Below are 22156 nucleotides of genomic sequence, written 5' to 3'. Positions count from 1 at the left end.
ATCTTAGTGAAAAATTGATGCCCCCTAGTTCTTGTACTTTTTGAAATTGTAGATATATGCACCCAGGATTTTATAGACCTCTATCAGATCTCCCCTCAGCTGTCTCTCCTCCAAGTGGAACAACCCTAGCCTCTTTCTCTTTATCATTTTGGTAACCCTTCTGTCTAGTTTTAGCTACAGCTTTGTTTTTAAATCACATACGACTGCAAGAAATTACAGGTGGACCTTGGAAGACTGAGCATCCAAACGGCAGATGAAATTTAATGTGGACAAATGCAAAGTGAAGAGTAACCCAAATTATAGTTACATGATGGCAGGTTCCACTTTAGGAGTTAGGATTTAGGGATTGTCATGGACAACATGTTAAAATCTTCTGGTCAGTGTGCAGTGGCAGCTAAAAAAGCAAATAGAAAGTTAGGAATTATCAGGAAAGGAATAGAGAATAAATCAAAGACTATCGTAATCCCTCTGTATACAGAGGTTTTGGTTCTGCTTTGGCAAACGATCGACGTCACTCAAGAGACTCAAGGGTTTGAAATAGCTGAGTGCTATTAGAGAACTTGTAGCCTGGTCAGGATTATATCTGAGGCCTCTGGTTCCTTTTCTCCTCTTTTTTTTTCTTTTTAATTCTCTCCACATCTCAGTTTCTTTTGTTCCTATTTCTGAAATCGTATAATTCACTGAGGGACATCAGTATATATATTTTTTTGTAATTGTTCCCCTTTTTTTCATGAGTGATTCTGTGAGATTCTGCCGGGAATTTTGCTATTCTTTGGGATTCTGCCTGAGTAGAGAGGTGTGGTAGCCATGTTAGTCCACTTTTAAAGGTTATCAATAGAAATAAAACAAAATAAAACATGGAAAATAAAATAAAATCATACCTTTTTTATTGGACATAACAGTACATTTCTTGATTAGCTTTCGAAGGTTGCCCATCTTCTTCAGATCGGAAATACTGTAAGCAAATCTTGGTAGATGACAGTATATATAAGTGAGACATCAAAGCATTCAGTGACAGTCTGGGGGTGGATAGGTGAGACAGGAAAAATCGGGTGGATGAGGGACAGGGAGATATGCATGGAGATAGGAGGGTGACAAAGCAGTACAATGTTATGGTTTATAATGGGCTAGAAAGCCCAGATCTTTGTTAAGTCCTGTCTGGTGGGTGTCAGAATATTTAATCATTCTGACTTCAAAGGTCTTACGTTCCTGTATTGTTTTAAAGTTCCCTTTCAGGATTCTTACAATGAAATCACTGGTACAGTGTTCTGGTTTTGTAAACTGCTGCCCCACAGGCGTGACATCCTGATTGGTACTAGCATTTTTCATATGGTGTCTGTGTAAATTAAATCTCTTCTTTAGCATCTGACTTGTTTCTCCAATGTAGCAGCCTTCGTTGCGTTTTTTACACTGAATGATATATACCACATTGGAAGATGAGCACGTGAAAGATTCCTTTATGTTGAATATTTTTCCTCTGTGAATAACCGTGGGGTCCTGTGAAATGTTTTGGCATAGTTTGCAGCTGGATATATTGCAAGGATGTGTGCCATTCTTTTCTTTTTGAGTCTGTGTTGGGAGCTTACTTCTAATTAGCTTGTGTTTTAAGTTGGGTGGCTGTCGGAAGGCCAGCACTGGTGAGGATGGGAATATCTCTTTCAGTAATTCATCCTCCTGGAATAGAGACTGCTGATCTTTTATGATTTTTCTTAATTTTTCCAGCTCTGGGTTGTATGTCACTATAAGGGGGGATTATGTCTGAGGCTTTTTTTTTCCTTTGTACCGTAGCAGGTTTTCCCTGGGTGTTTTGAGGGAGGAGGCAATATTCTTGGATATTATTTTGGGGTTGTAGCCTTTCTGTTCGAAGGATGCAGTCAGGATTTCAAGGTGTCTGTCTCTGTCCCCTGGGTCAGAGCAGATACGGTGCTATCTTGTGGTTTGGCTGTAAATAATGGATCTTTTTGTATGCGAAGGGTGGAATCTGGAGCTGTGGAGGTAGCTGCATTTGTCTGTGGGTTTCTTGTATATGGATGTTTGTATATAGCCATCGCTTTGATGTTTCACTTATATATACTGTCATCTACCAACATTTGCTTATTTCCGATCTGACGAAGAAAGGCAGCCTTCGAAAGCTAATCAAGAAATGTATTAAGTTATGTCCAATAAAAAAGGTATCATCTTATTTTCTTTTCCATGTTTTATTTTGTTTTATTTCTACGGACTCTGCCTGTAATCGTGCTGCTCTGTCTGAGATTCTGTCAGGTACTTGTGATCTGGATTGGCCACTCCTTGGAAACAGGATAACGGCCATCGTAGACCTATGCTCTGACCCAGTGTGTAATACTCAAGGTGAAGTAATACCATGGATTGCTCCAGAAGCACCATGTTATTCTATGTTTTATTCTCCTTTCCTATTTGAAGATTTCCTAACATATTGTTTGCTAGGTGTGTAGTGGCCTAAAAAAAGCAGAGGATTTCTACACATTGTCAGTAATGACGTCTAGATTCTTTCTTGGGTAGTGAACTGCTATGGATTTACAGCCTGCTTCACTGACACAGACTACTCAGTAATTACCGTGGATTCTTTTGGATTCGTATTAGATAAATGAAACCTTTATTAGAGGAGCTAAATTCTACATTGATTAAGATATATATACAATGGTTAAGACATATACAATGATTAGCTATATACACACAAAGATTAGCTAAACAACCATTACGTCACTGGTCTCTACATCTAAGCAACGCCAAGAGTTCTTAGACCAGGAAAAGAAGCAATAATACACTCTACATGCAATCATCACTGGTCCTTACATCATCCAGGCTCTTATCATCAGCTGGGGGGGGGGGGGCCGTTACAGCGAAAGCCAGGTGCTTTTTAGACCAGGATTTTTAGGTAAACAAGCCATACTGTGGGAACGTGGTCACAAGTTTCCTAGTCCAGGTGGCCAGTCTGAACTCGAAAACAAGCTCCTTCACATAACAAATTAATTAGAGTTGTGTCTTTTCTTGTAAATACAAAAACAAGTTGGAATGCAGAAGATAAGTTACTTGTGGTCAAAGGCAGAAGATTTCAGAGTTCATTATCGATCAAAGCAGGGTTGAAAAGCAATCCTTTAAATCTTCTATTACAGGTAGTGACTCTAGAACTGAGCGCTGTGTACCTCAAGTTTGGATTATTTCTCCCTATGTGCATCACTTTGCACTTGTCCACAATAAATTTCCTTCTGTTTCTTGGATGCCCAGTTTCCCCAGTTTTACAAGGTTCTCCTGCAATTCTTCACAATCGGCTCATGTTTTAACAACTTTGAATAATTTTGTGTCATCTGCAAATCTGATCACTTCACTTGTTATTCGCATTTCCAGATCATTTATAAATCTGTTGAAAACCACCAGCCTATTGCTAGGAGCTGGCGAACTGCTCCAGTTCCAAAGGGTACCCAAAGCGAAAAAGTACAATTTTTATACACATAGCCCTGGTATAGGTGAAAGAAAAAGTGATTTTGCAGTTTTTGGGTGGGAGAAGAGGCCGTGCTATGAAATGGTGGCTCAATAGGATTCATGAGATGTCACTGTTTGAGCCCCAACCCCCAAAAGAAGTCAAAGTGGGAGCGTTACAGACGACCGGGGTAAATTCATGCAACGAATGCTGAGTCTGGCAGAACTGGAGAAGCTGACCCAAATTAACATATTGTCCAAATGTGTCAAGCTCCAACTACTTAGTACTTTTCCAGCCTCTCAGATCCTGCTGCGATGATGTTCGTATGGAGTCAGCCGTCAACAGTCCCTATGAAGTGTGTGGGAAGTATGAACGAAGGAATGTGTGTGTTGAAGTGATAAGGAATGTCGGAGTGGGGGAAGTATGAACCTGAACCTCGAGTGCGTCCCTAATGTGGAATCTAGCATCATATAGCTATAATTTGGGTTATTCTTTCCAAAGTGCATCACCTTACCCTTGTCCCCATTAAATTTCAGCTGCCATTCAGACTCCTAGTAACCCCCCCCCCCCCCGTCTCACAAGGACCTCTGACAATTCCTCACTATTCACTCAAAATGTAACAACCAAATAATTTTGTGTTCCCTGCAATCTTAATCGCCTCACTCGCTGCTCTCTTTTCCAAATCTTTTATAAATATTTAACAGCCAAGTTTGTCTCAAGAGAAAAAAAAACAAATCCTCAGCTGCTTTAAGGATACTTGTAAAACAGGATTGTGGGACCTTGTAAATCCTGTAGGTACCTGCATGAAACATATATACTTAAGGTCTGAAAGACAGATTACCACATGGATTTCTTTGCATGTTTCCTCGTGTCCTGCCACTCTGCTTCCACCTGCTGCATGGAGACTGAAATGCTAACTCTCGTTACTGACAGTGTAGGAGGCATCTCTTCACAGGATAAGAAGGTCTGTCTCTATCACCATCACTGGCCTTATAACCAGAGGCTGCTACAGGGATCAGGATGGGATGGAGACCCTGAATGGCAATCATAGAGGGGGCTGGTCACCAGAAAACCAGGGCTCTGTTCCCGTAAAGCAGAAAGCCCAGTCTGAGCACCTAACCGAATAATCAGCATAAACCTCTTATCCACCGCTCAGACTTTTCCAATGACCAGCTTAAAAAGGCAGTGTTAACTCACACCAAACGAGACAGGCAGAAGGGGTGCTATCCACCACCGCAGGAATCAGGGGTTAAGGAAGATCGCGCTGGGGCTACCGGACCTGTTCTCAGGTCAGGTGCTACTCTTAAATCAGTGTCAAGGGCAATTTTAGGGAGAAAGATATTAGTAGAGTTGAGGATTTATCTGCACATTAAGAAATTCACCAGGACATGACACACAGCCCTGCCAGAGCGAACACCTGTTGTTAGGAATCTGTGACTCTTGTCCTCGGTAACATAACTGGAGCCTGGTGATTACAAACCTTTTAAAATCTTTCCCTACCTCTGACATAGCATACTGCTTCTATCAGCCAGGTGGATTATTCAGTGCAGAAACTGGGGCAGTGTTTCCCACTCTGCCTGTTCCTGCTTTTCCTGTGCTGCCTGTTCCCTGCTCCTGACTCAGCCTCTGCCCTGGGGTTATGAGAACACAGCTAGAATCCAAGAGCACTTAAACTCCCACGTAGGGATTAAAGAGCCCAGTGTCATGTACTGTTAAGTGCTAGGACTCAGAGTCCGGCAACTCATCTGCCCTTTGCTGTTAACATGGGTTCTGAGTGTGAACTTCGATTATAATCACAGCCCTTTCTTCAGAGGTTTCTGTAAGTTGAGAGCTTGCTTGTCATTCATACCCTCAGAATGGGGAATAGAAGCCAAGATAATCACAGGTAGTGTCAGGACCAAGGCCCCGGGTTTGAAGGTGCTCTGGGTAGTGAGTTGCTTTGAAATTATCCAGATGAGTAAAGGCTAACGAGGTTAGGGTTCTGCATCTGGGGAGGGGTGGGGGAATAGGATAGAGGTCTACAGGAGCCTGAATGGAGACACCAGGTAACTGTGAATCGATTGTACACGCTTTCAAAAAGTACAAAGACTAGGGGACACTCAAGTTACAAATAGGAGGAGATATTTGTTTCAGTCAACGCGTAGTTAAGTTCTGGAACTGTTTGCCGGAGGACGTGGTAACAGCGATTAATGTAGCTGGGTTTTAAAAAGGTTTGGACAAGTTCCTGGAGCCACTCTCTGGAAAACTTATACATTAGTTTAGGCTGAAATGTATAGCGCTGGTGACAGTGTGCTGTATTAAACTTATATACTTACAATGACTGGCTTTTAGGTTAAAATTGTGACCAACACTGAAATAAGCCCCTAGTTGGTGTCCTTTACAAATCACAGAGTGGTGCACCCCTGTATGAATACACATGAACCCCAAACCCCGCTGTGAAACGCAGCCCTGCATGTCGCTCTCTGTGCGGCCGTTAGAACCAAAAATTCACTCGCTGGGGGAGGTCAGCATCCCCAGAACGTGTTAGTGTTGGAAAAGAAAGGGGACCAAACAAACCCCCGAATCCACACAGGCTCTGGTGTTGAGGAAAGAAAGGAGTGCAGTGTTTAAACCCCATAACTAAACATCCTGGAGGGAAATGTCCGATTCCCTGCTGCTTCTGTCATGAAGTCTAAAGACTGGGAAAGAGCAGAAGGCCAGAAGCATCCAGGGAACAATTATACCTGTCCCAGCAGAGTTCCCCAGCCTGTTTTTCCAGGAATGAAAACATGTACCTGCAAGTCAGGGATGTGTAACAGCCTGAAAACTGGTGACAGCTGACTATTATCTCATGGCTGGAGTATAGAAAGATAAAACAGAAAATAGAAGTAGATAAAGGGAAAGGGAATGGGACTTATATACCGCCTTTCTGTGGTTTTTGCAACTGCATTCAAAGCGGTTTACATATATTCAGGTACTTATTTTGTACCAGGGGCAATGGAGGGTTAAGTGACTTGCCCAGAGTCACAAGGAGCTGCAGTGGGAATCGAACTCAGTTCCCCAGGATCAAAGTCCACTGCACTAACCACTAGGCTACTCCTCCACTCATTCCACCAATAAGAACCAACCTCATCAGTGATGTCACAATGGCTTAAGTCCATTGCACTAACCACTAGGCTGCTCCTCCATTCCAAAAGGACTATATGGCCTGTCCAATCTGCTCATCTATGCTGTCTACCATCCCTTCCTCCCCCTTAGACTCCTATGTTCTTCTCCCAAGCTCTCTTGAATTCAGATACAATTTTTGTGTCCGTTCCACGAATTCAGCACTCTCAGTGAAGAAGTTTTTCCTCATATTACTCCTGAGTCTACCCCCCTTTCACTTCCATCCTATGGTCCCTCGTTCCAGAGCTTCCTTTCAGTTGAAAGAGACTTGTAAGATGTAAGAACCTAAGTGTTGCCATACAGAAGGTCCATCAAGTCCAGTATCCTGTTTCCACCAGTGGCCAAGCCAGGTCTCAAGTATCTGGCAAGATCCCAAATGAGTAAAACAGATTTTCTGTTGCTTGTCCTAGAAATAAGCAGTGCATTATCCCAAGTCCATCTTAATAATAACAGCTTATGGACTTTTCTTTCAGGAAATTATCCAAACCTTATTTTAAACCCCGCTAAGATAATGCCAAAGAGTTAACTTCTTTTATCACATTCTTTGGCAACAAATTCCAGAGTTAAATTGGAGAAAATATTTTGTCACTCAACATATAATTTTTATTTAAAATGTACTACTTAGTAGCTTCATCGCATGCCCCCTAGTCCTAGTATTTTTGGAAAGAGTAAACAAACGATTCACGTCTACCCGTTCCACTCCACTCATTGTTTTATAGACCTCTATCATATCATCGTTATGGATGAAGTGATAAAGGCCAGGAGCCGTCTTCCATCTGATGGCCGTGGCTCTGTGTCACAACCTTCCCTCCCACATCACGGCCTAGAATTGCAGAGACTGTGCCAGTGTGTCTGTTTTTAATTAGGGCATCTCCGTCCCAAAACCACAGAAGCCTTGCTAGGCCTCAGTTACATCACAAGTAATCCTTGGGATGTGACATGGCCTTTGACCCCACCTTTGCTTGTCTGGTGAATCAGTGGATGCTCTCGGCCCAGGCTGAGTGAGGACACTCCCTGGACTGAGGAAGGACGTAGTGTGAGCTGGGAGGTGGACTGCCAGAGGCCTGTTAATGCTCTTCCTGCATTCTGGGCAGTTTCTATGTTAGTAAAGGTCATCTCTTTATGATTCATTACATGACTGATTTCAGAAAGCATTTGAGGCATGATACGAGTATGAATTAAGAGCAGGTGCCACACGAAGCCTGCAGTAAAGGCTGGCTTAGGACGGTTTCCTTACATAACTCGAGTTTCCATGTTCCGTCCCCCTCTCCAGCTCTTTCCCAGACTTTCTGTCAGCTCCTCTTATACAGAAATGTGAACCAGATTTTTTTTCTGGTTGCCCTCATACGCATCTTCAGCAAGCTACATCCCAACCCTCTTTCCCTACTGAGAGAGAACAGCAATTCTAAGGCTGGGCTGTGCTGCTCCTGACAAATCGATAGTAAATGTTTATTAACCATAAACCATCCAGACAGAGAAGAAGGCTCTGGTTCCAATGGTTGGTACCCTAACTAGGCGCAATAACTCCTTGTCCTGTAACAGCCACTGACATTCTCACTTCTACTCCTGGACACTGAGCCCTGTGGTAGCTCAGCCTGGGGGTGAAGTGCAGTATGATGCATGGGGTCATTCCCCGTTGGGTCCACTCAGGAGGCTCTTTGGCTGCTCACCTGGAAGTGTCCTGGCTGTTAGTGCTGGACACTGAGCCCTGTGGTAACCTCAGCCTGGAGGTGAGGTGCATTGCATGGGTTCATTCCCAGCCATGAAGCTCTTTGTGCCCAGCCTATCTGTGTCCACGGCTGGTCACTGGGGCTTCTCCTTCCAGCTCTGATCTTGCATCCTGCTTCTGGGCCCTAACCTGGTTCTTCTATATCTCAAGCCTGTTCCTGAATCCCTGTTGGATTTAGGCTGCAGTCTGGTGTTGAGGCTGTCCATCATGAACACCAAGAGTAGCCAGGATTTAGCAGAGCAGATCCATATCTTTGGCTGGCTCCTGGGTGTTCCCTGGATCCTTATCTGTCCTGTGAAGAGTTTCATGTATAACCTGCTAGGAGGCTGTGACATTAATGATTGATAGCGGCCCTAGTTGGCAGTTTAAAATGCTATAATTTTCCATGTGTTACTGAAAGGAGAATTTTGGCTCAGCCCTCGTTTCCTGAAGGCAGTTTCTAGGACTGATGTCGTAAGAGCAGAAAAGTGATTTGAGAAATTTGGTTGCCTAAGTGGTCCCTGAAGGACAGGAGGAGGAGGAAATGAAGGCTGTCATCCCAAAGAGAAATGGAAGGAGGTGTCCCTCAGATGTCAAAGTGGAGAACAGGTGAAAAAGTGAAGCTAGTGAATGAGTCTCAAGTGGCAATTCATGTGAATATTCAGGATTCCCTATTAGCAGATCTCAGACACCAAAGAAATTCTAGGGATCAGTGAATTTTGTGGTCCGCTTAGAACCTTTTTGGAGTTGGCGGAATACAAGTATCTATATCAATAATTGGTGCTAAGTGACTTCCGCCACCTTGCTGTAACCTTTTAGCACCTGAGTATGGACCTGGGAGGTGCAGGGGGTGTACCGGGCACTTTTTGCTAAGTGTACTGCAGCTCCTTGCCCAGAGTCACAATGAGCTTGCAATGGGAATTGAACCCAGTTCCCCAGGATCAACGTCCACTGCACTAACCACTAGGCTACTCCTCCACTAGCAACATTCCACGTAGAATCTCAAATAGGGAAAGGGAAATGGGACTTGATAGACTGCCTTTCTGTGTTTTTTGCAACTACATTCAAAGCAGTTTACGTAGTATATACAGGTACTTATTTGTACTTGGGGCAATGGAGGGTTTAAGTGACTTACCCAGAGTCACAAGGAGCTGCAGTGGGAATTGAACCCAGTTCCCCAGGATCAAAGGCTGCTGCACTAACCATTAGGCTACTCCTCCACTCCTTACTCTTTGGGATTCCGGAATCTTGCTATTCTTTGGGGTCCTACATGGAATGTTGCTACTCTTTGACATTGTGCCTGGAATCTTGTTAATGATACACTGCCTTTCTGTGGTTTTTGCAACTACATTCAAAGCAGTTTACATAGTATATATACAGGTACTTTTCTCTGGAGCCCAAGGTCTGAGTTTAGCTCATTTTTGAATCAGGTATATCTTTTTATCAGTTTTTCACACATGTCAAATTCTATCCCATTAAATTTTCTGAAACTGTTTCTCCCACAGAACTGCATTGGGCCATTTTTTTTTTTCTTAGGTTTGGGTCTTATTTCTCTAGAACCCCTGGCCCAACTTAGTCCATTTTCAAACTTGCTGTGTGCTTTTATTGGTTTTTGCCTTTTGCCAAGTTTCATCCCATTCTCTTAAATTTTTGGAGAATATTTTGCCTCCAGACAGATAGATAGACAGCCATTCTCAACGCCTTTTGATATAAAATTCCACATTGCTTTCGGTAGGAAAGAATAAAAATCAACTTTGGCATCTTCACACTACAGTTACATCAAAATCTTCAATGATCCCTTAAATCCTCCCAGAGGCTCTGTGTCCCTGTGCCCAGCCCATCCCCTGAGTTCTCCAGTCCTAGAGGCAGTGTGTTTTTTTCTAGCAAAAAAAGGTGCTGGTACTGAAATGCCAGGCCACCATTCAGGGGTGAGGTGATCACTGAGGGACCCACCCCACAATAGCCAAGCCCCCTGCAACCGGTCACAGAATGTATGACAAGGCAGAATTGGTGTGCAGAGCCTGAGCTCTTTCATTAAAACTTGGAGTCCGTGGGTCAATTTTAGCAGCCAATGGAAAAGGTGCCGGTACTCAGTACCCCCACAAAAAAAGCCCTGCCTAGAGGTGACATCCCCTGAGTTATCTAGTCCTAGAGGTCACTGGTTCTGTGTTCGCATTTCCATCGCTTGTGTCACCCTGTATTCAACTCTGTCTTGGTCAATCATTTGAGATTTATTTGAACCTTTTTGCTACAAATGCAAATAATGATTCTGTATAATTAAGTCACAGTGGCCCAACCCTACAGTGTTGCTGTACTCAGTTAAAAGGCTGTTGCACAACAAAGCTATAATCTGTCACACTGAAATTTAAGCATAAGTATACAATGGACATATTGCACAAGCCTGGCAACTCCGTCAAGAACTAGAAAATGATTCAGTGCAAAGAAACTAAAGCTGCCCGAAACACTGAGAGGCAAATGCTTCAGTCCCAGGATCTTCTCAGTGAACTGCAGAAAACTCCTTAACGCAGTAACGTAGTAAAATGAGGGCCCACCCAGTCTGCCCAGAAAGGCGGCGGGAATTTGTAGCCGTGAATCTGTGCTGCCTCCCACCCACTTTGGGTTTGCAATTCTGGCACTGTTTTCAAGCTCACCATTTGCCCGTGTAAGAGCGCAGTTCCGTCGGAAGGGCTGTGCGCGTGGTATCGGCTGCACAGGGCACAAAGATTACACCTTGTCCATTGTCCCCCCTGTGGTGATCACAGCACAATGGGAGGGGTGAAGGTCCTAGAGGGCTTGGCACACTCCTGGAAGAGCATTCCAGGCATCCACTGCCCTCTCTGTGGAAAACTATCTCCTCAACTTCATTTTATGTCCTCTCGTTCTATTGCCTCTCCATTTCTGGAAAAGGTTGTTTAGTTTTAAGTGTCTCTATCGTATCTCCCCCGTCCTTTCTCTCCTCCAGAACTCTCTTCTCATACATCTTCTGGCAGACACCCCTTACCATTTTGGTCACTTTCCTCTGCACTGCTTCAAGTCCTTTTATGTCCTAGGCAAGACACAGCCTCCAGAACTGAACACAGTGCTCCACTAAGGACTTGCACAGGGACGTTATCTCCTTTCTTCTGCTGGTTGTGTCTCTTCCTCCTGGCCTTGGCCACCACTTTGTCAGATAGAACCCTGAGGAACTCCACACCTTTCTTTCTTTGGCGTGAATTCCTTTTACCACCACCCTCTGCCACCTATCAGTCAGTCAGTTTGCCATCTCGGGTCCCATCCTCAAGCTGCTCAATTTATTCATGAGGAAGAGTATCAAAGGCTTTGCTGAAATCTAAGTAGACCACACCCAGCACAAGCCCTCAATCCAGTTCTTTTGTAACCTAGTCAAAGAAATCAATCAGATCCATTCGACACAACCTGCCTTCGGTAAAGCCAAGTCCTCAGATCTTGTAGCTCATCGGATTATAGAAAGTTAACTATCCTTTCCTTCGGCAGCATCTCCATTACCTTTCCCGCCATTGAGCTAATGCTCACCGGTTTGTACTATCCTACTTCTCTGTTACCATTTTGTGATCACATCAACCTTTATCCAGCCCTGTGGCATTTTCGGTTTGTTAGGGATTGGCATTGGTTCGCAGTGAAATGGAAAATGCAACATATCCCATTTTGTTTCATGTCGTTATGTGTTTTACTGATGTTTGACAGGTTAAACAACCATTCCAACTAACCTATGATTTCCGAATCTTATCATATCCCTTCTCAACAATACCAGTACAAGTAAAGTGTACGGATAGACCACGAGTGGATCACCTGGCACTGGAACTTTTATCCAGTGCCATAAAGATAAGGATGAATAGGCAGCATCCTCAAGTAATCCTTCTGTATGGAACAGGCTTCATCTTCATACATACAAAAGGTACTTTATGCATTTCAGTCTCAGACATTTCTCCCAAAAACATGTGGAGGAGGAAGGAACATGATCAAACTATGACTCCTATAAAGAGTTTTAAAATGCAATGTCGTAATGATATCCAGTTAAGCTCTGGAACTCTTTGCCGGAGGATGTGGTAACAGCAGCTAGTGTATCTGGGTTTAAAAAAGGTTTGGATAAGTACCTGGAGGAAATGTCCATAGTCTGCTATCGAGGCAGACATGGGAAGCAACTGCTTGCCCTGGGATTTGTAGTATGGGATTTGTATTTAGTTGCTTCTCTATGGAACTCTTTACCTTTAGAATTACGTAGGCTCTGTCAAGCAGGGACTGTCTCTTCATAGAAATGATAAGTAGTAGTAGCAGTAGTAGACTTTGGGATTCTGGAATCTTACTACTCTTTGGGATTCTGCACGGAATCTTGCTACTCTTTGGGATTCCGGAATGTTGCTACTCTTTGAGATTCTTCATGGAATCTTGTTACTCTTTGAGGTTCTGGAATGTTGCTACTATTTGGGTTTCTGCCAGGTACAATGTTGCTACTCTTTGAGATTCTTCATGGAATCTTGTTACTCTTTGAGGTTCTGGAATCTTGCTACTCTTTGGGATTCCGGAATCTTGCTACTCTTTGAGATTCTTCATGGAATCTTGTTACTCTTTGGGGTTCTGGAATGTTGCTATTATTTGGGTTTCTGCCAGGTACAATGTTGCTACTCTTTGAGATTCTTCATGGAATCTTGTTACTCTTTGGGGTTCTGGAATGTTGCTACTATTTGGGTTTCTGCCAGGTACTTGTGACCTGGCTTGGCCACTGTTTGGAAGACAGGATACTGGGCTAGATGGACCACTGGTCTGACCCAGTCTGGCTACTCTTATGTTCTTATCCATAAACGTAATGCCTTCTAATTCGATATTCAGGTGGAAACGGTGCAGGCAAAGTGAGAAAATGAGTGATACCACCCCGGCTAACTCTCACAGCGATGCACATGTGGGGAGACATCCTCATGGCAGCCACAGTCAGGATACTGTCCCGTGAAAGTCCTGCACTTCTAAGAAAGCTCCAAAAAGATCACTGGAGCATGTCAAAAAGGCGCCAACACTGACTGACGTTTCGACAAAGCCTACTTCAGGGGAATATAACGTGCTGCACCCCTGTAACCTAGGCCAGTTCCTCATACCTTATCCAACTGTACATATAATTTGCCTTCAGTTCAGCCACCCATCTATTTGTCCCAATGACTCGTTCTTCCTAGCTCATCCAGCTAAATGTCTCAGCTGCACCTGCCCCTCTCGGCTTCTTATTAAGACATTTCATTGTATGGAATTGACATTATGAGTATCATACTTTGTATTGTTTTTGAATATTTTTACTGCTGTAATTGCCTATTGCTCATGTTTGATCTATGCTTACTGTACACCGCCTTGAGTGAATTCCTTCAAAAAGGTGGTAAATAAATCCTAATAAATAAATAAATATCTGTTAATTGATTGTTTTAATGTGTCATTTGCACTGTGCAGTTTTGCTGTTTATCTTTGTCATATAATTGTTTTAATATGTTGCCTGTTAAGGTGTTTCATTTGTATTGTGATTAAATATCATATTTCTGTTATATGATTGTTTTGTGCTGTTTAATGTTTATATTTCTGATACTGCATCCGGTTAGTCCTATTATTAGGTTTGAATTTGCCATCTTTAATTTTACCTCTGACTGTATTTATGTTTCTATTTGGTCATTTTACATAGTAACATAGTAGATGACGGCAGAAAAAGACCTACACGGTCCATCCAGTCTGCCCAACAAGATAACTCATATTTGCTGCTTTTTGTGTATACCCTACTTTGATTTGTACCTATGCTCTTCAGGGCACAGACCGTATAAGTCTGCCCAGCACTATCCCCTCTTCCCAACCACCAGCCCCGCCTCTGCCATCCAATCTCGGCTAAGCTCCTTAGGATCCATTCCTTCTGAACAGGATTCCTTTATGTTTATCCCACGCGTGTTTGAATTCTGTTACCGTTTTCATTTCCACCACCTCCCGTGGGAGGGCATTCCAAGTATCCACCACTCTCTCCGTGAAAAAATACTTCCTGACATTTTCTTGAGTCTGCCCCCCTTCAATCTCATATCATGTCCTCTAGTTCTACCGCCTTCCCATCTACGGAAAAGGTTCGTTTGCGGATTAATACCTTTCAAATATTTGAATGTCTGTATCATATCACCCGTTTCTCCTTTCCTCCAGGGTATACATGTTCAGGTCAGCAAGTCTCTCCTCATACGTCTTGTAACGCAAATCCTATACCATTCTCGTAGCTTTTCTTTGCACCGCTTCAATTCTTTTTACATCCCTAGCAAGATACGGCCTCCAAAACTGAACACAATACTCCAGGTGGGGCCTCACCAACGACTTATACAGGGGCATTACTATTGTTATGTTCTTAACAAAAGTTTTATGTTAAGCAGTACCTGTGTACACCACCTTGGGTGAATCTCTTCATAAAAAAAAAAACCCCACCAAAAAATAACCCACATGAGGCAGATCCAGAGGAAAAGGGAGACTTGGACCTGAGCTCATTACAAATCATTACTACACAGAGCAGGGATAGGACGATACAATACGAGGGACTTATTTTCCACATTTTACCAAAAGATTTAGCACAAATTCCAATACATTCAGCATTTAAGGGAAAATTCATCCCTGAAGAAACAAGTCAGAAAATTCCTGCTTAGAAAAGCCTTGAATAATTTTCAGAATCTAAGGTAAGAAGGCTCTAATTTAACATGGAAATGAGGGGAGAATGGAGGAATGGGACTTGATATACCGCCTTTCTGAGGTTTTTTGCAACTGCATTCAAAGCGGTTTACATATATTCAGGTACTTATTTTGTACCGGGGGGGCGATGGAGGGTTAAGTGACTTGCCCAGAGTCACAAGGAGCTGCAGTGGGAATCAAACTCAGTTCCCCAGGATCAATGTCCTCTACACTCCTTATTCTTTGGGATTCCGGAATCTTGCTACTCTTTGGGGTTCTACATGGAATGTTGCTACTCTTTGACATTGTGCCTGGAATCTTGTTAAAGGGACTTGATATCCCACCTTTCTGTGGTTTACATAGTATATACAGGTCCTTATTTGTACCTGGGACAATGGAGGGTTAAGTGACTCCCTCAGAGTCACAAGGAGCTGCAGTGGGAATCGAACCCAGTTCCCCAGGATCAAAGTCCCCTGCTCTAACGACTAGGCTACTCCAAACTTTTACAGCCTGATGTGAAAAAGAAATGTAAAATAGAGAACAAGGAGCCCCAGACCCTGGGAAACTGGCAGGAGCTGATTTCTGCCCTGACACTATGAAGATGACTTTCAGAGCAATCTGAGGACTTCAAACAGGACAACAATATTATCCTTATGAATCACAGGCACAAAACCTTGTTAACATGCGGAAGAGAAAGGACTAGAGGGTAGCAGTGGCATCCATGGATGTCCTGGCACTAGCCTCCTTCCTTGTTCCCTCCGTGCTGACGCAGGTGGCTATGAAAACAGATATTTATTTACCGCCTTTTTGAAGGGATTCACTCATGGCGATGTACAGTAGGAGTAAATCAAAGAAAGGTTTGGATGGTTTCCTAAAGGAAAAGTCTGTAGGTCATTATTAAATAGACTTGGGGAAAATCCACTATTTCTGGGATAAGCAGTATAAAATGTTTTGTATTTTTGGGGGGATCTTGCCAGGTATTTGTGACTTGGATTGGCCACTGTTGGAAACAGGATGCTGGGCTTGATGGACCTTTGGTCTTTCTCAGTACGGCAATACTTATGTACATATAAGCAACAGAGAATTACAGCAGTAAAATATTCAAGTAACAAGACAAAGTAAGGCAGGAGGGTTTTTTTTGGTGAGCTTTAGGGGCAAAAATGAGAACTAGGTTATTTACCCCCCCCCCCCCCCCAATATTCAGCTAGCAGTGGTCAGTGATTTTTAAGACACTGACTCCCGTGAGCTGAATTTGACCCAGGTATTCACCTTTGAAACTAATTCAGGTACCAGCAGTGATAATGGAGTCCTGTGCCCTCACCAGAAGTTATCCACAGCTATTATTCAATGTTGGCACCTGGATAACTCCCCAGGCAAGTTAGGACTGCGATTTGGATGAAGCGGTTTGCCAGAATTAGTTACTGAATTTTGACAGTGCTCGGATAACTTCCGGGTCCACTAGGACTCCAGCCCACGGACCACTCAGCACGACGCTGGATAGTGCTGTGGAAGTCGGACCTAATATCCAGTTAAGTTCCCCTGAGGATTTTACCAGGCTCAGGAGTCTCTGCTGCCCAGTTAAACTGTTTTAAATCGACCCCTGAAAGAAATATTTGGCAAACTAGTTAATATGGTGTTGGGGTTGGATTAAATTATACTAGAGAGCGCTTAATGAGGCAGTCATAATTTCTTATACACTACCTGTTCTGATGCCTATTATGAAACGGTAATTATTGTGTGGAATAATTACAGGTCTTTTAATCTGCTTTGAACTACAGAGGTTAGGTGGAATAGAAATGTCAGTGGATAACAAATGAAATGATATTGTGCAGATCAGGACATTTAGGAAGGTGTCAGTGAGCCTCAGTTTTACACGTGTTCCCAGACACAATCGAGAGCTGCCTTCTCCGTGCAAAGCATGTTCTGTGCATGGAAAATGCTTCCTAAAAGAGCAGAGGAAAGCGTGTAATGCCATTTTGCGCAACGCTTTGCTTATTTATTTAACATCACTTATCTTGCACCAGGTCTTACGTAGATCCTCAGCTGATTACAGTCGACATGTGAAAAATTAACCTACAAACATCCCAAACCATACAGGATCCTAAGCCAGAAGTTGTTCAGAGCATCCTGAACGGGGGCGGGGGCAATTCTATAACCCAGGCTCTGACCTTTGCGTGTGACTTCTATATGTACATGTTTCATATGCTTGCATACATATGAGCGTATGTTCCAGCAGGCTGCCTACATGCGATCCTGTAAATCTGTGTATCTTGGATATTGCGTATTTGCAAGAGGATCACGCGTGAGGGAGGAGCATGAGAGAGGAACTCCCACCGACCTAAATACATTTATAAAATACTGTAAGTTCCTGTCGTGTTAGCTCTATAATCGGCGTAAATGCGAGCACCTAAATGTTAGGCGTGGCTATACCGGATTACGCTCTGTTTATACAATAGACTCTCCTACCACGTGCCCTGCCCCCATTGTTTCAGATTTTCCACAAGTTTGTGCATAAATTTTCTTGAAGAGTTTGTGGCTCCGAAGGGCAGGTTTGAATGTGTCGAGGCACTTTCACGGGGATCGTTTTGAAAAGGAAATTATGCGCTTCCTCTCTCAATAAAGAAAAAACATATTCTTATCCTCTCATCCCAACACAGCGCGGACAACCCCACAAGTATCAACACCCCAGATTACACCCTCCCTATCTCAGACAGCCTGAAAATCCTCAGCAACTTAACACTAGAGAGCCAAGTGAAATCCACAACAAAGAAAATGTTCCACTCAATGTGGAAACTCAAACGCGTGAAACAAATCTTCCCGAGGGGAACATTTTGCAACCTGATACAATCAATGGTACTAAGCCATATAGACTGCTGCAATGGAAACCATGCAGGATGCAAAGAACAAACCTTAAAGAAACTTCAGACCACTCAAAACACGGCAGCTAGACTTATATTTGGAAAAACGCAATTTGAAAGCGCAAAACCCCTCCGCAAAAAACTACACCGGCTCCTAATCAAAGAACGCATTTCTTTCAAAATCTGCACCCTGGTTCACAAAATTATCTACGACGAAGCCCCGGGAATACATGGCAGACTTGATCGACCTACCAACTAGAAACACATCCGAATCAACACGAACATATCTAAATCTCCACCACCCAAGCTGCAAAGGACTCAAATACAAATCAACTTACGCATCCAGTTTTTCCTACATAAGCACACAACTGTGGAACGCATTACCAAAAGCCTTGAAAACTACGAACGACCCCACCTAAACTTCCGGAAAAAACTAAAAACTAACCTGTTTAAAAAGACATACCCTACCGATCCAACATAAATGCCTGATCTCTGCAACACAACAAAACTAAAGTACGTAATGGACGTAACGCAACTCTTCCGTTGTACGATTCCCTAGTGTGGCTGGGCCACATGAACTTTATCTTACCACAACATCACTTTGTATTTATTTACACCGGAGTCTCCAAACGCCTCTCTGGTATTATGTAAGCCACATTGAGCCTACAAATAGGTGGGAAAATGTGGGATACAAATGTGACAAATAAATAAATAAAATCAACCCAACTGGAGCTGTCCCCCCCCCCCCCACCCATGTGCCTATCTGCCAGTGTGGTTACTCTCCTTATATCATGCACACAGAGATAAGGTCACAAACACTGACCTACAGACATGTTAAACAGGTCACAGGCACATTCGCAGCTCAGAGACTCTGCAGCTTCCTTCTGAGATTCCACACAGACAAAGAGTGATCCTTATTGTAATAGTGCCAAATGGCCGTGAAATCGGGAGAAGGAAACTTTTCTAACCTGACTCATTTTTCTATGTAATAGAGAAAAGGTTTCATAATTCATATCAGCTTTTTTCCTCATCACATCAAAGGTCCCCTGTTCTCCTTTGCCTTTCCTTCCCAATTGTTCTCAGCTGTAGCATCCTCAAAGGATATCTGGGCTCTGTCTGTTGCAATCCCCACAAGAGGAGGGGCTGGACTAGAGCACCTGAGTTCAGGGCTCCCCTCCCTTAGCAAAGGTGTACCCGGGCGGGGATATATATAGGAGGTTCCCTGAGAGAGAAGCCAGGGAAGCACCAGAGCGGAGGAAGAACCACACAGAAAGTTATAGCTCCAAACTTCACGCCAGCTTCCCGGTCCAAAATGTGGGCCAAGCTCTTCCTCCTCAGTGCCTGCCTGCTCCACGGTGCCCTGGCTGCAGACTTGGAGCCGTAAGTGACTGGTTTGTCGGTGGAGGGGTTGTTTTGTATTTGAGTTTAGTAAATGACTTTTTATGATACAGTGACTGCTACAAAGAGCTCAGTGTAACTGGATGGATGCAGGTCACACAATGATTGCTCGTGGTGGAGGTGGGAATGAAATCTGGTTCTGTAGCACAAGACTATGTTAGTAGTTTTAAATTATGAATTGTATAACGCTTACAGTAGCACAACCTTGGTTGTAAATCTGGGTAAGGCAGAAAAATAAAAGGTGTCTGATCTCTGCAGACAATGATACAAACCAAGTGTATACCCCTCACTCCTGCCCTGCAGCACCTTCTGCTATTCCAGTACTGAGACCCTCACACGCAGCTCTGCCAGTGCACCTCATTCCTGCCCTGCAGCACCTTCTGCTATTCCAGCACTGAGACCCTCACACACAGCTCTGCCAGTGCACCTCATTCCTGCCCTGCAGCTCCCCCTACTGTTCCAGCACTGAGACCCTCACACAGAGCTCTGCCAGTGCACCTCATTCCTGCCCTGCAGCACCTTCTGCTATTCCAGCACTGAGACCCTCACACACAGCTCTGCCAGTGCACCTCATTCCTGCCCTGCAGCTCCCCCTACTGTTCCAGCACTGAGACCCTCACACAGAGCTCTGCCAGTGCACCTCATTCCTGCCCTGCAGCACCTTCTGCTATTCCAGCACTGAGACCCTCACACACAGCTCTGCCAGTGCACCTCATTCCTGCCCTGCAGCACCTTCTGCTATTCCAATACTGAGACCCTCACACACAGCTCTGCCAGTGCACCTCATTCCTGCCCTGCAGCACCTTCTGCTATTCCAGCACTGAGACCCTCACACACAGCTCTGCCAGTGCACCTCATTCCTGCCCTGCAGCACCTTCTGCTATTCCAATACTGAGACCCTCACACACAGCTCTGCCAGTGCACCTCATTCCTGCCCTGCAGCACCTTCTGCTATTCCAATACTGAGACCCTCACACACAGCTCTGCCAGTGCACCTCATTCCTGCCCTGCAGCACCTCACTCCTGCCTTGCAGCATCTCCTGCTATTCCAGTACTGAGACCCTCACACACAGCTCTGCCAGTGCACCTCATTCCTGCCCTGCAGCTCCCCCTACTGTTCCAGCACTGAGACCCTCACACACAGCCCTGCCAGTGCACCTCACTCCTGCCTTGCAGCATCCCCTGCTATTCCAGTACTGAGACCCTCACACACAGCTCTGCAAATGCACCTTCTCCTGCCCTATGGCACCCCCTGCTATTTCAAAGACCCCCATTTGCACATAGCCACACACAGTGCACCTCACTCCTGTTATACTGAGTTTCACATACACAGCTATGTGAATGCACCTTAATCCTTTGTCACCTGGAGGGTTTGGTGTGTTTGGAGCTGTGTAAGTGAGCTGCTGGGAACTCCTTTACCTGTGGGTTGGGAGGCACTGGTTTGATGGAGTTGTCCTTTTAATTAATACAAATGATGCCATGATAATGAACAATGTTGATTTCACAATGCCTTCCCTCACCCTCCAAGGCTGCCAATCTGCTCTGGGCTTGGCCTAAGCCATTCACAATGTACCAGGAGATGGGCTTCCTTCCAGGCAGAGAAACACAAACCACCACCACCCAAACACCCATGGCTCCCCTCCCCTATCAATTGTCACAAAATAAAGTGACACCTGAACCCAGTTCCCCATGTCATGTAACCCAGGAGTTCTTATACAAATGAGAATTATGTGTTTTTCTTGGTTAGAGAGAGAGATCTTTTGAAAGCTGGTGGGGCTTCATGTCATCTGTAGAATATCGCATACGGACCTCAAACATCTTCCCAGGCTTTTCCTGGCCCCAGAACACTTTCTGGCACCTCTCTGGGCTTGTCCTTGGCTTGCAGGAACCTGGTTCTGCCAGTTCCATAAGGTGGAGTCGCAGGTTCTCAGGATCTGGGCACATTTTGCCATTACTCCTTTGCCGTGGAGTGAAGTGGGACATGATGGCTCACATGTCCTGGAGCCGTGACGGTTCCTACCCCCACCCCAAAAACGCCTCTTTCTACCGCCCTCATCTTCACTTGTGCTGGTTGGTCTCTGCTGGTTATGATGTCACAACAAGGAGCAACCGAGGTGTACTGCATGCGGCTGATTGGCTCTTGCAGATTGTGATGTCAACAATGCATGAACCTATCAGATATCAGCGCACGTGTGAAATCACGGGTGATGCTCTTGTGACATGGCCGCTCTTGGGGGAGGGAAGGGAAGATGCAGGAAGCAGATAACGTGATTTTTAATGAGGATTCTCTTTCCATATCATTTCCCTAGAACGGGTGCCTCGCTGCTGTGCGGTGACATCCTATTGTGTAATAGCATCTGGGCGGACAGAATACGATCACCTTACATTTACAAACCCACAGTTACAGTAGCCATAGACCTGATAAAACTGCAAGGCCACGTAACTTACATGTTGTGCAAGATTTCCAGTTTCAGTGCACGTGTGTATAACTGCATGATTCCTTTCAACCACTGAGTGAAGGGGCGTCCTACAGCTCAGGGATGTCAGGGGAGTAAAGACCTGGAGTTGTTTTTCATGTCATTTTTCATGTAAGCACTAACATGAAAAATGAACTTCTGCCCCACCTCCCTCTGAAAGAAAATCCTATGGGTCAGGTACATCTCAGCTGCTGTCTTTACCATCTCACTCTGTCTCTCCCCCCCCCCCCCCTCCACAGACGCTTCATGGTCGCCGTCCCATCACTGCTGAAGAGCAATCAAACAGAGAAAGCGTGTGTGCAGCTGCTCTACCACCCGGAGCAACTCGCTATCAATATCGAAGTGGATCACGAGGGACAGAAAAGCTCCATCTTCCAGGGCACAGCTGAGGCCAACAAGCCCGTCTTCCAGTGTGTGGACTTCAAGGCAAGAGCAAGAGGGTGGAGGGGGAAGA

The 22156-nt window shown here is 44.4% G+C and overlaps 1 protein-coding gene and 1 long non-coding RNA gene across 2 annotated transcripts in view; both read left to right on the top strand.

Annotated features, from left to right (window-relative positions):
- The window catches only part of LOC115457446, a 90312-nt gene that overhangs the window by 33585 nt on the left and 34571 nt on the right, over window positions 1–22156 (top strand). Inside the window, exons 36-38 of the mRNA XM_030186861.1 lie at window positions 8234–8313; window positions 19011–19207; window positions 21942–22128. Coding sequence (XP_030042721.1) covers window positions 8234–8313; window positions 19011–19207; window positions 21942–22128 — 464 coding nt within the window. The remainder of the gene's footprint in view (window positions 1–8233; window positions 8314–19010; window positions 19208–21941; window positions 22129–22156) is intronic.
- On the top strand, window positions 2163–3237 carry LOC115457696. Its single transcript, XR_003939991.1, has 2 exons — window positions 2163–2516; window positions 3135–3237. It is a non-coding gene; the product is annotated as an uncharacterized LOC115457696 (long non-coding RNA).

The sequence above is a fragment of the Microcaecilia unicolor genome, chromosome 14 (genome assembly GCF_901765095.1).
Source record: "Microcaecilia unicolor chromosome 14, aMicUni1.1, whole genome shotgun sequence".
NCBI classification, from domain to species: domain Eukaryota; kingdom Metazoa; phylum Chordata; class Amphibia; order Gymnophiona; family Siphonopidae; genus Microcaecilia; species Microcaecilia unicolor.
The sequence above is the reverse complement of the archived record's forward strand: the minus strand, read 5'-3'. Positions and strand labels throughout refer to the sequence as shown.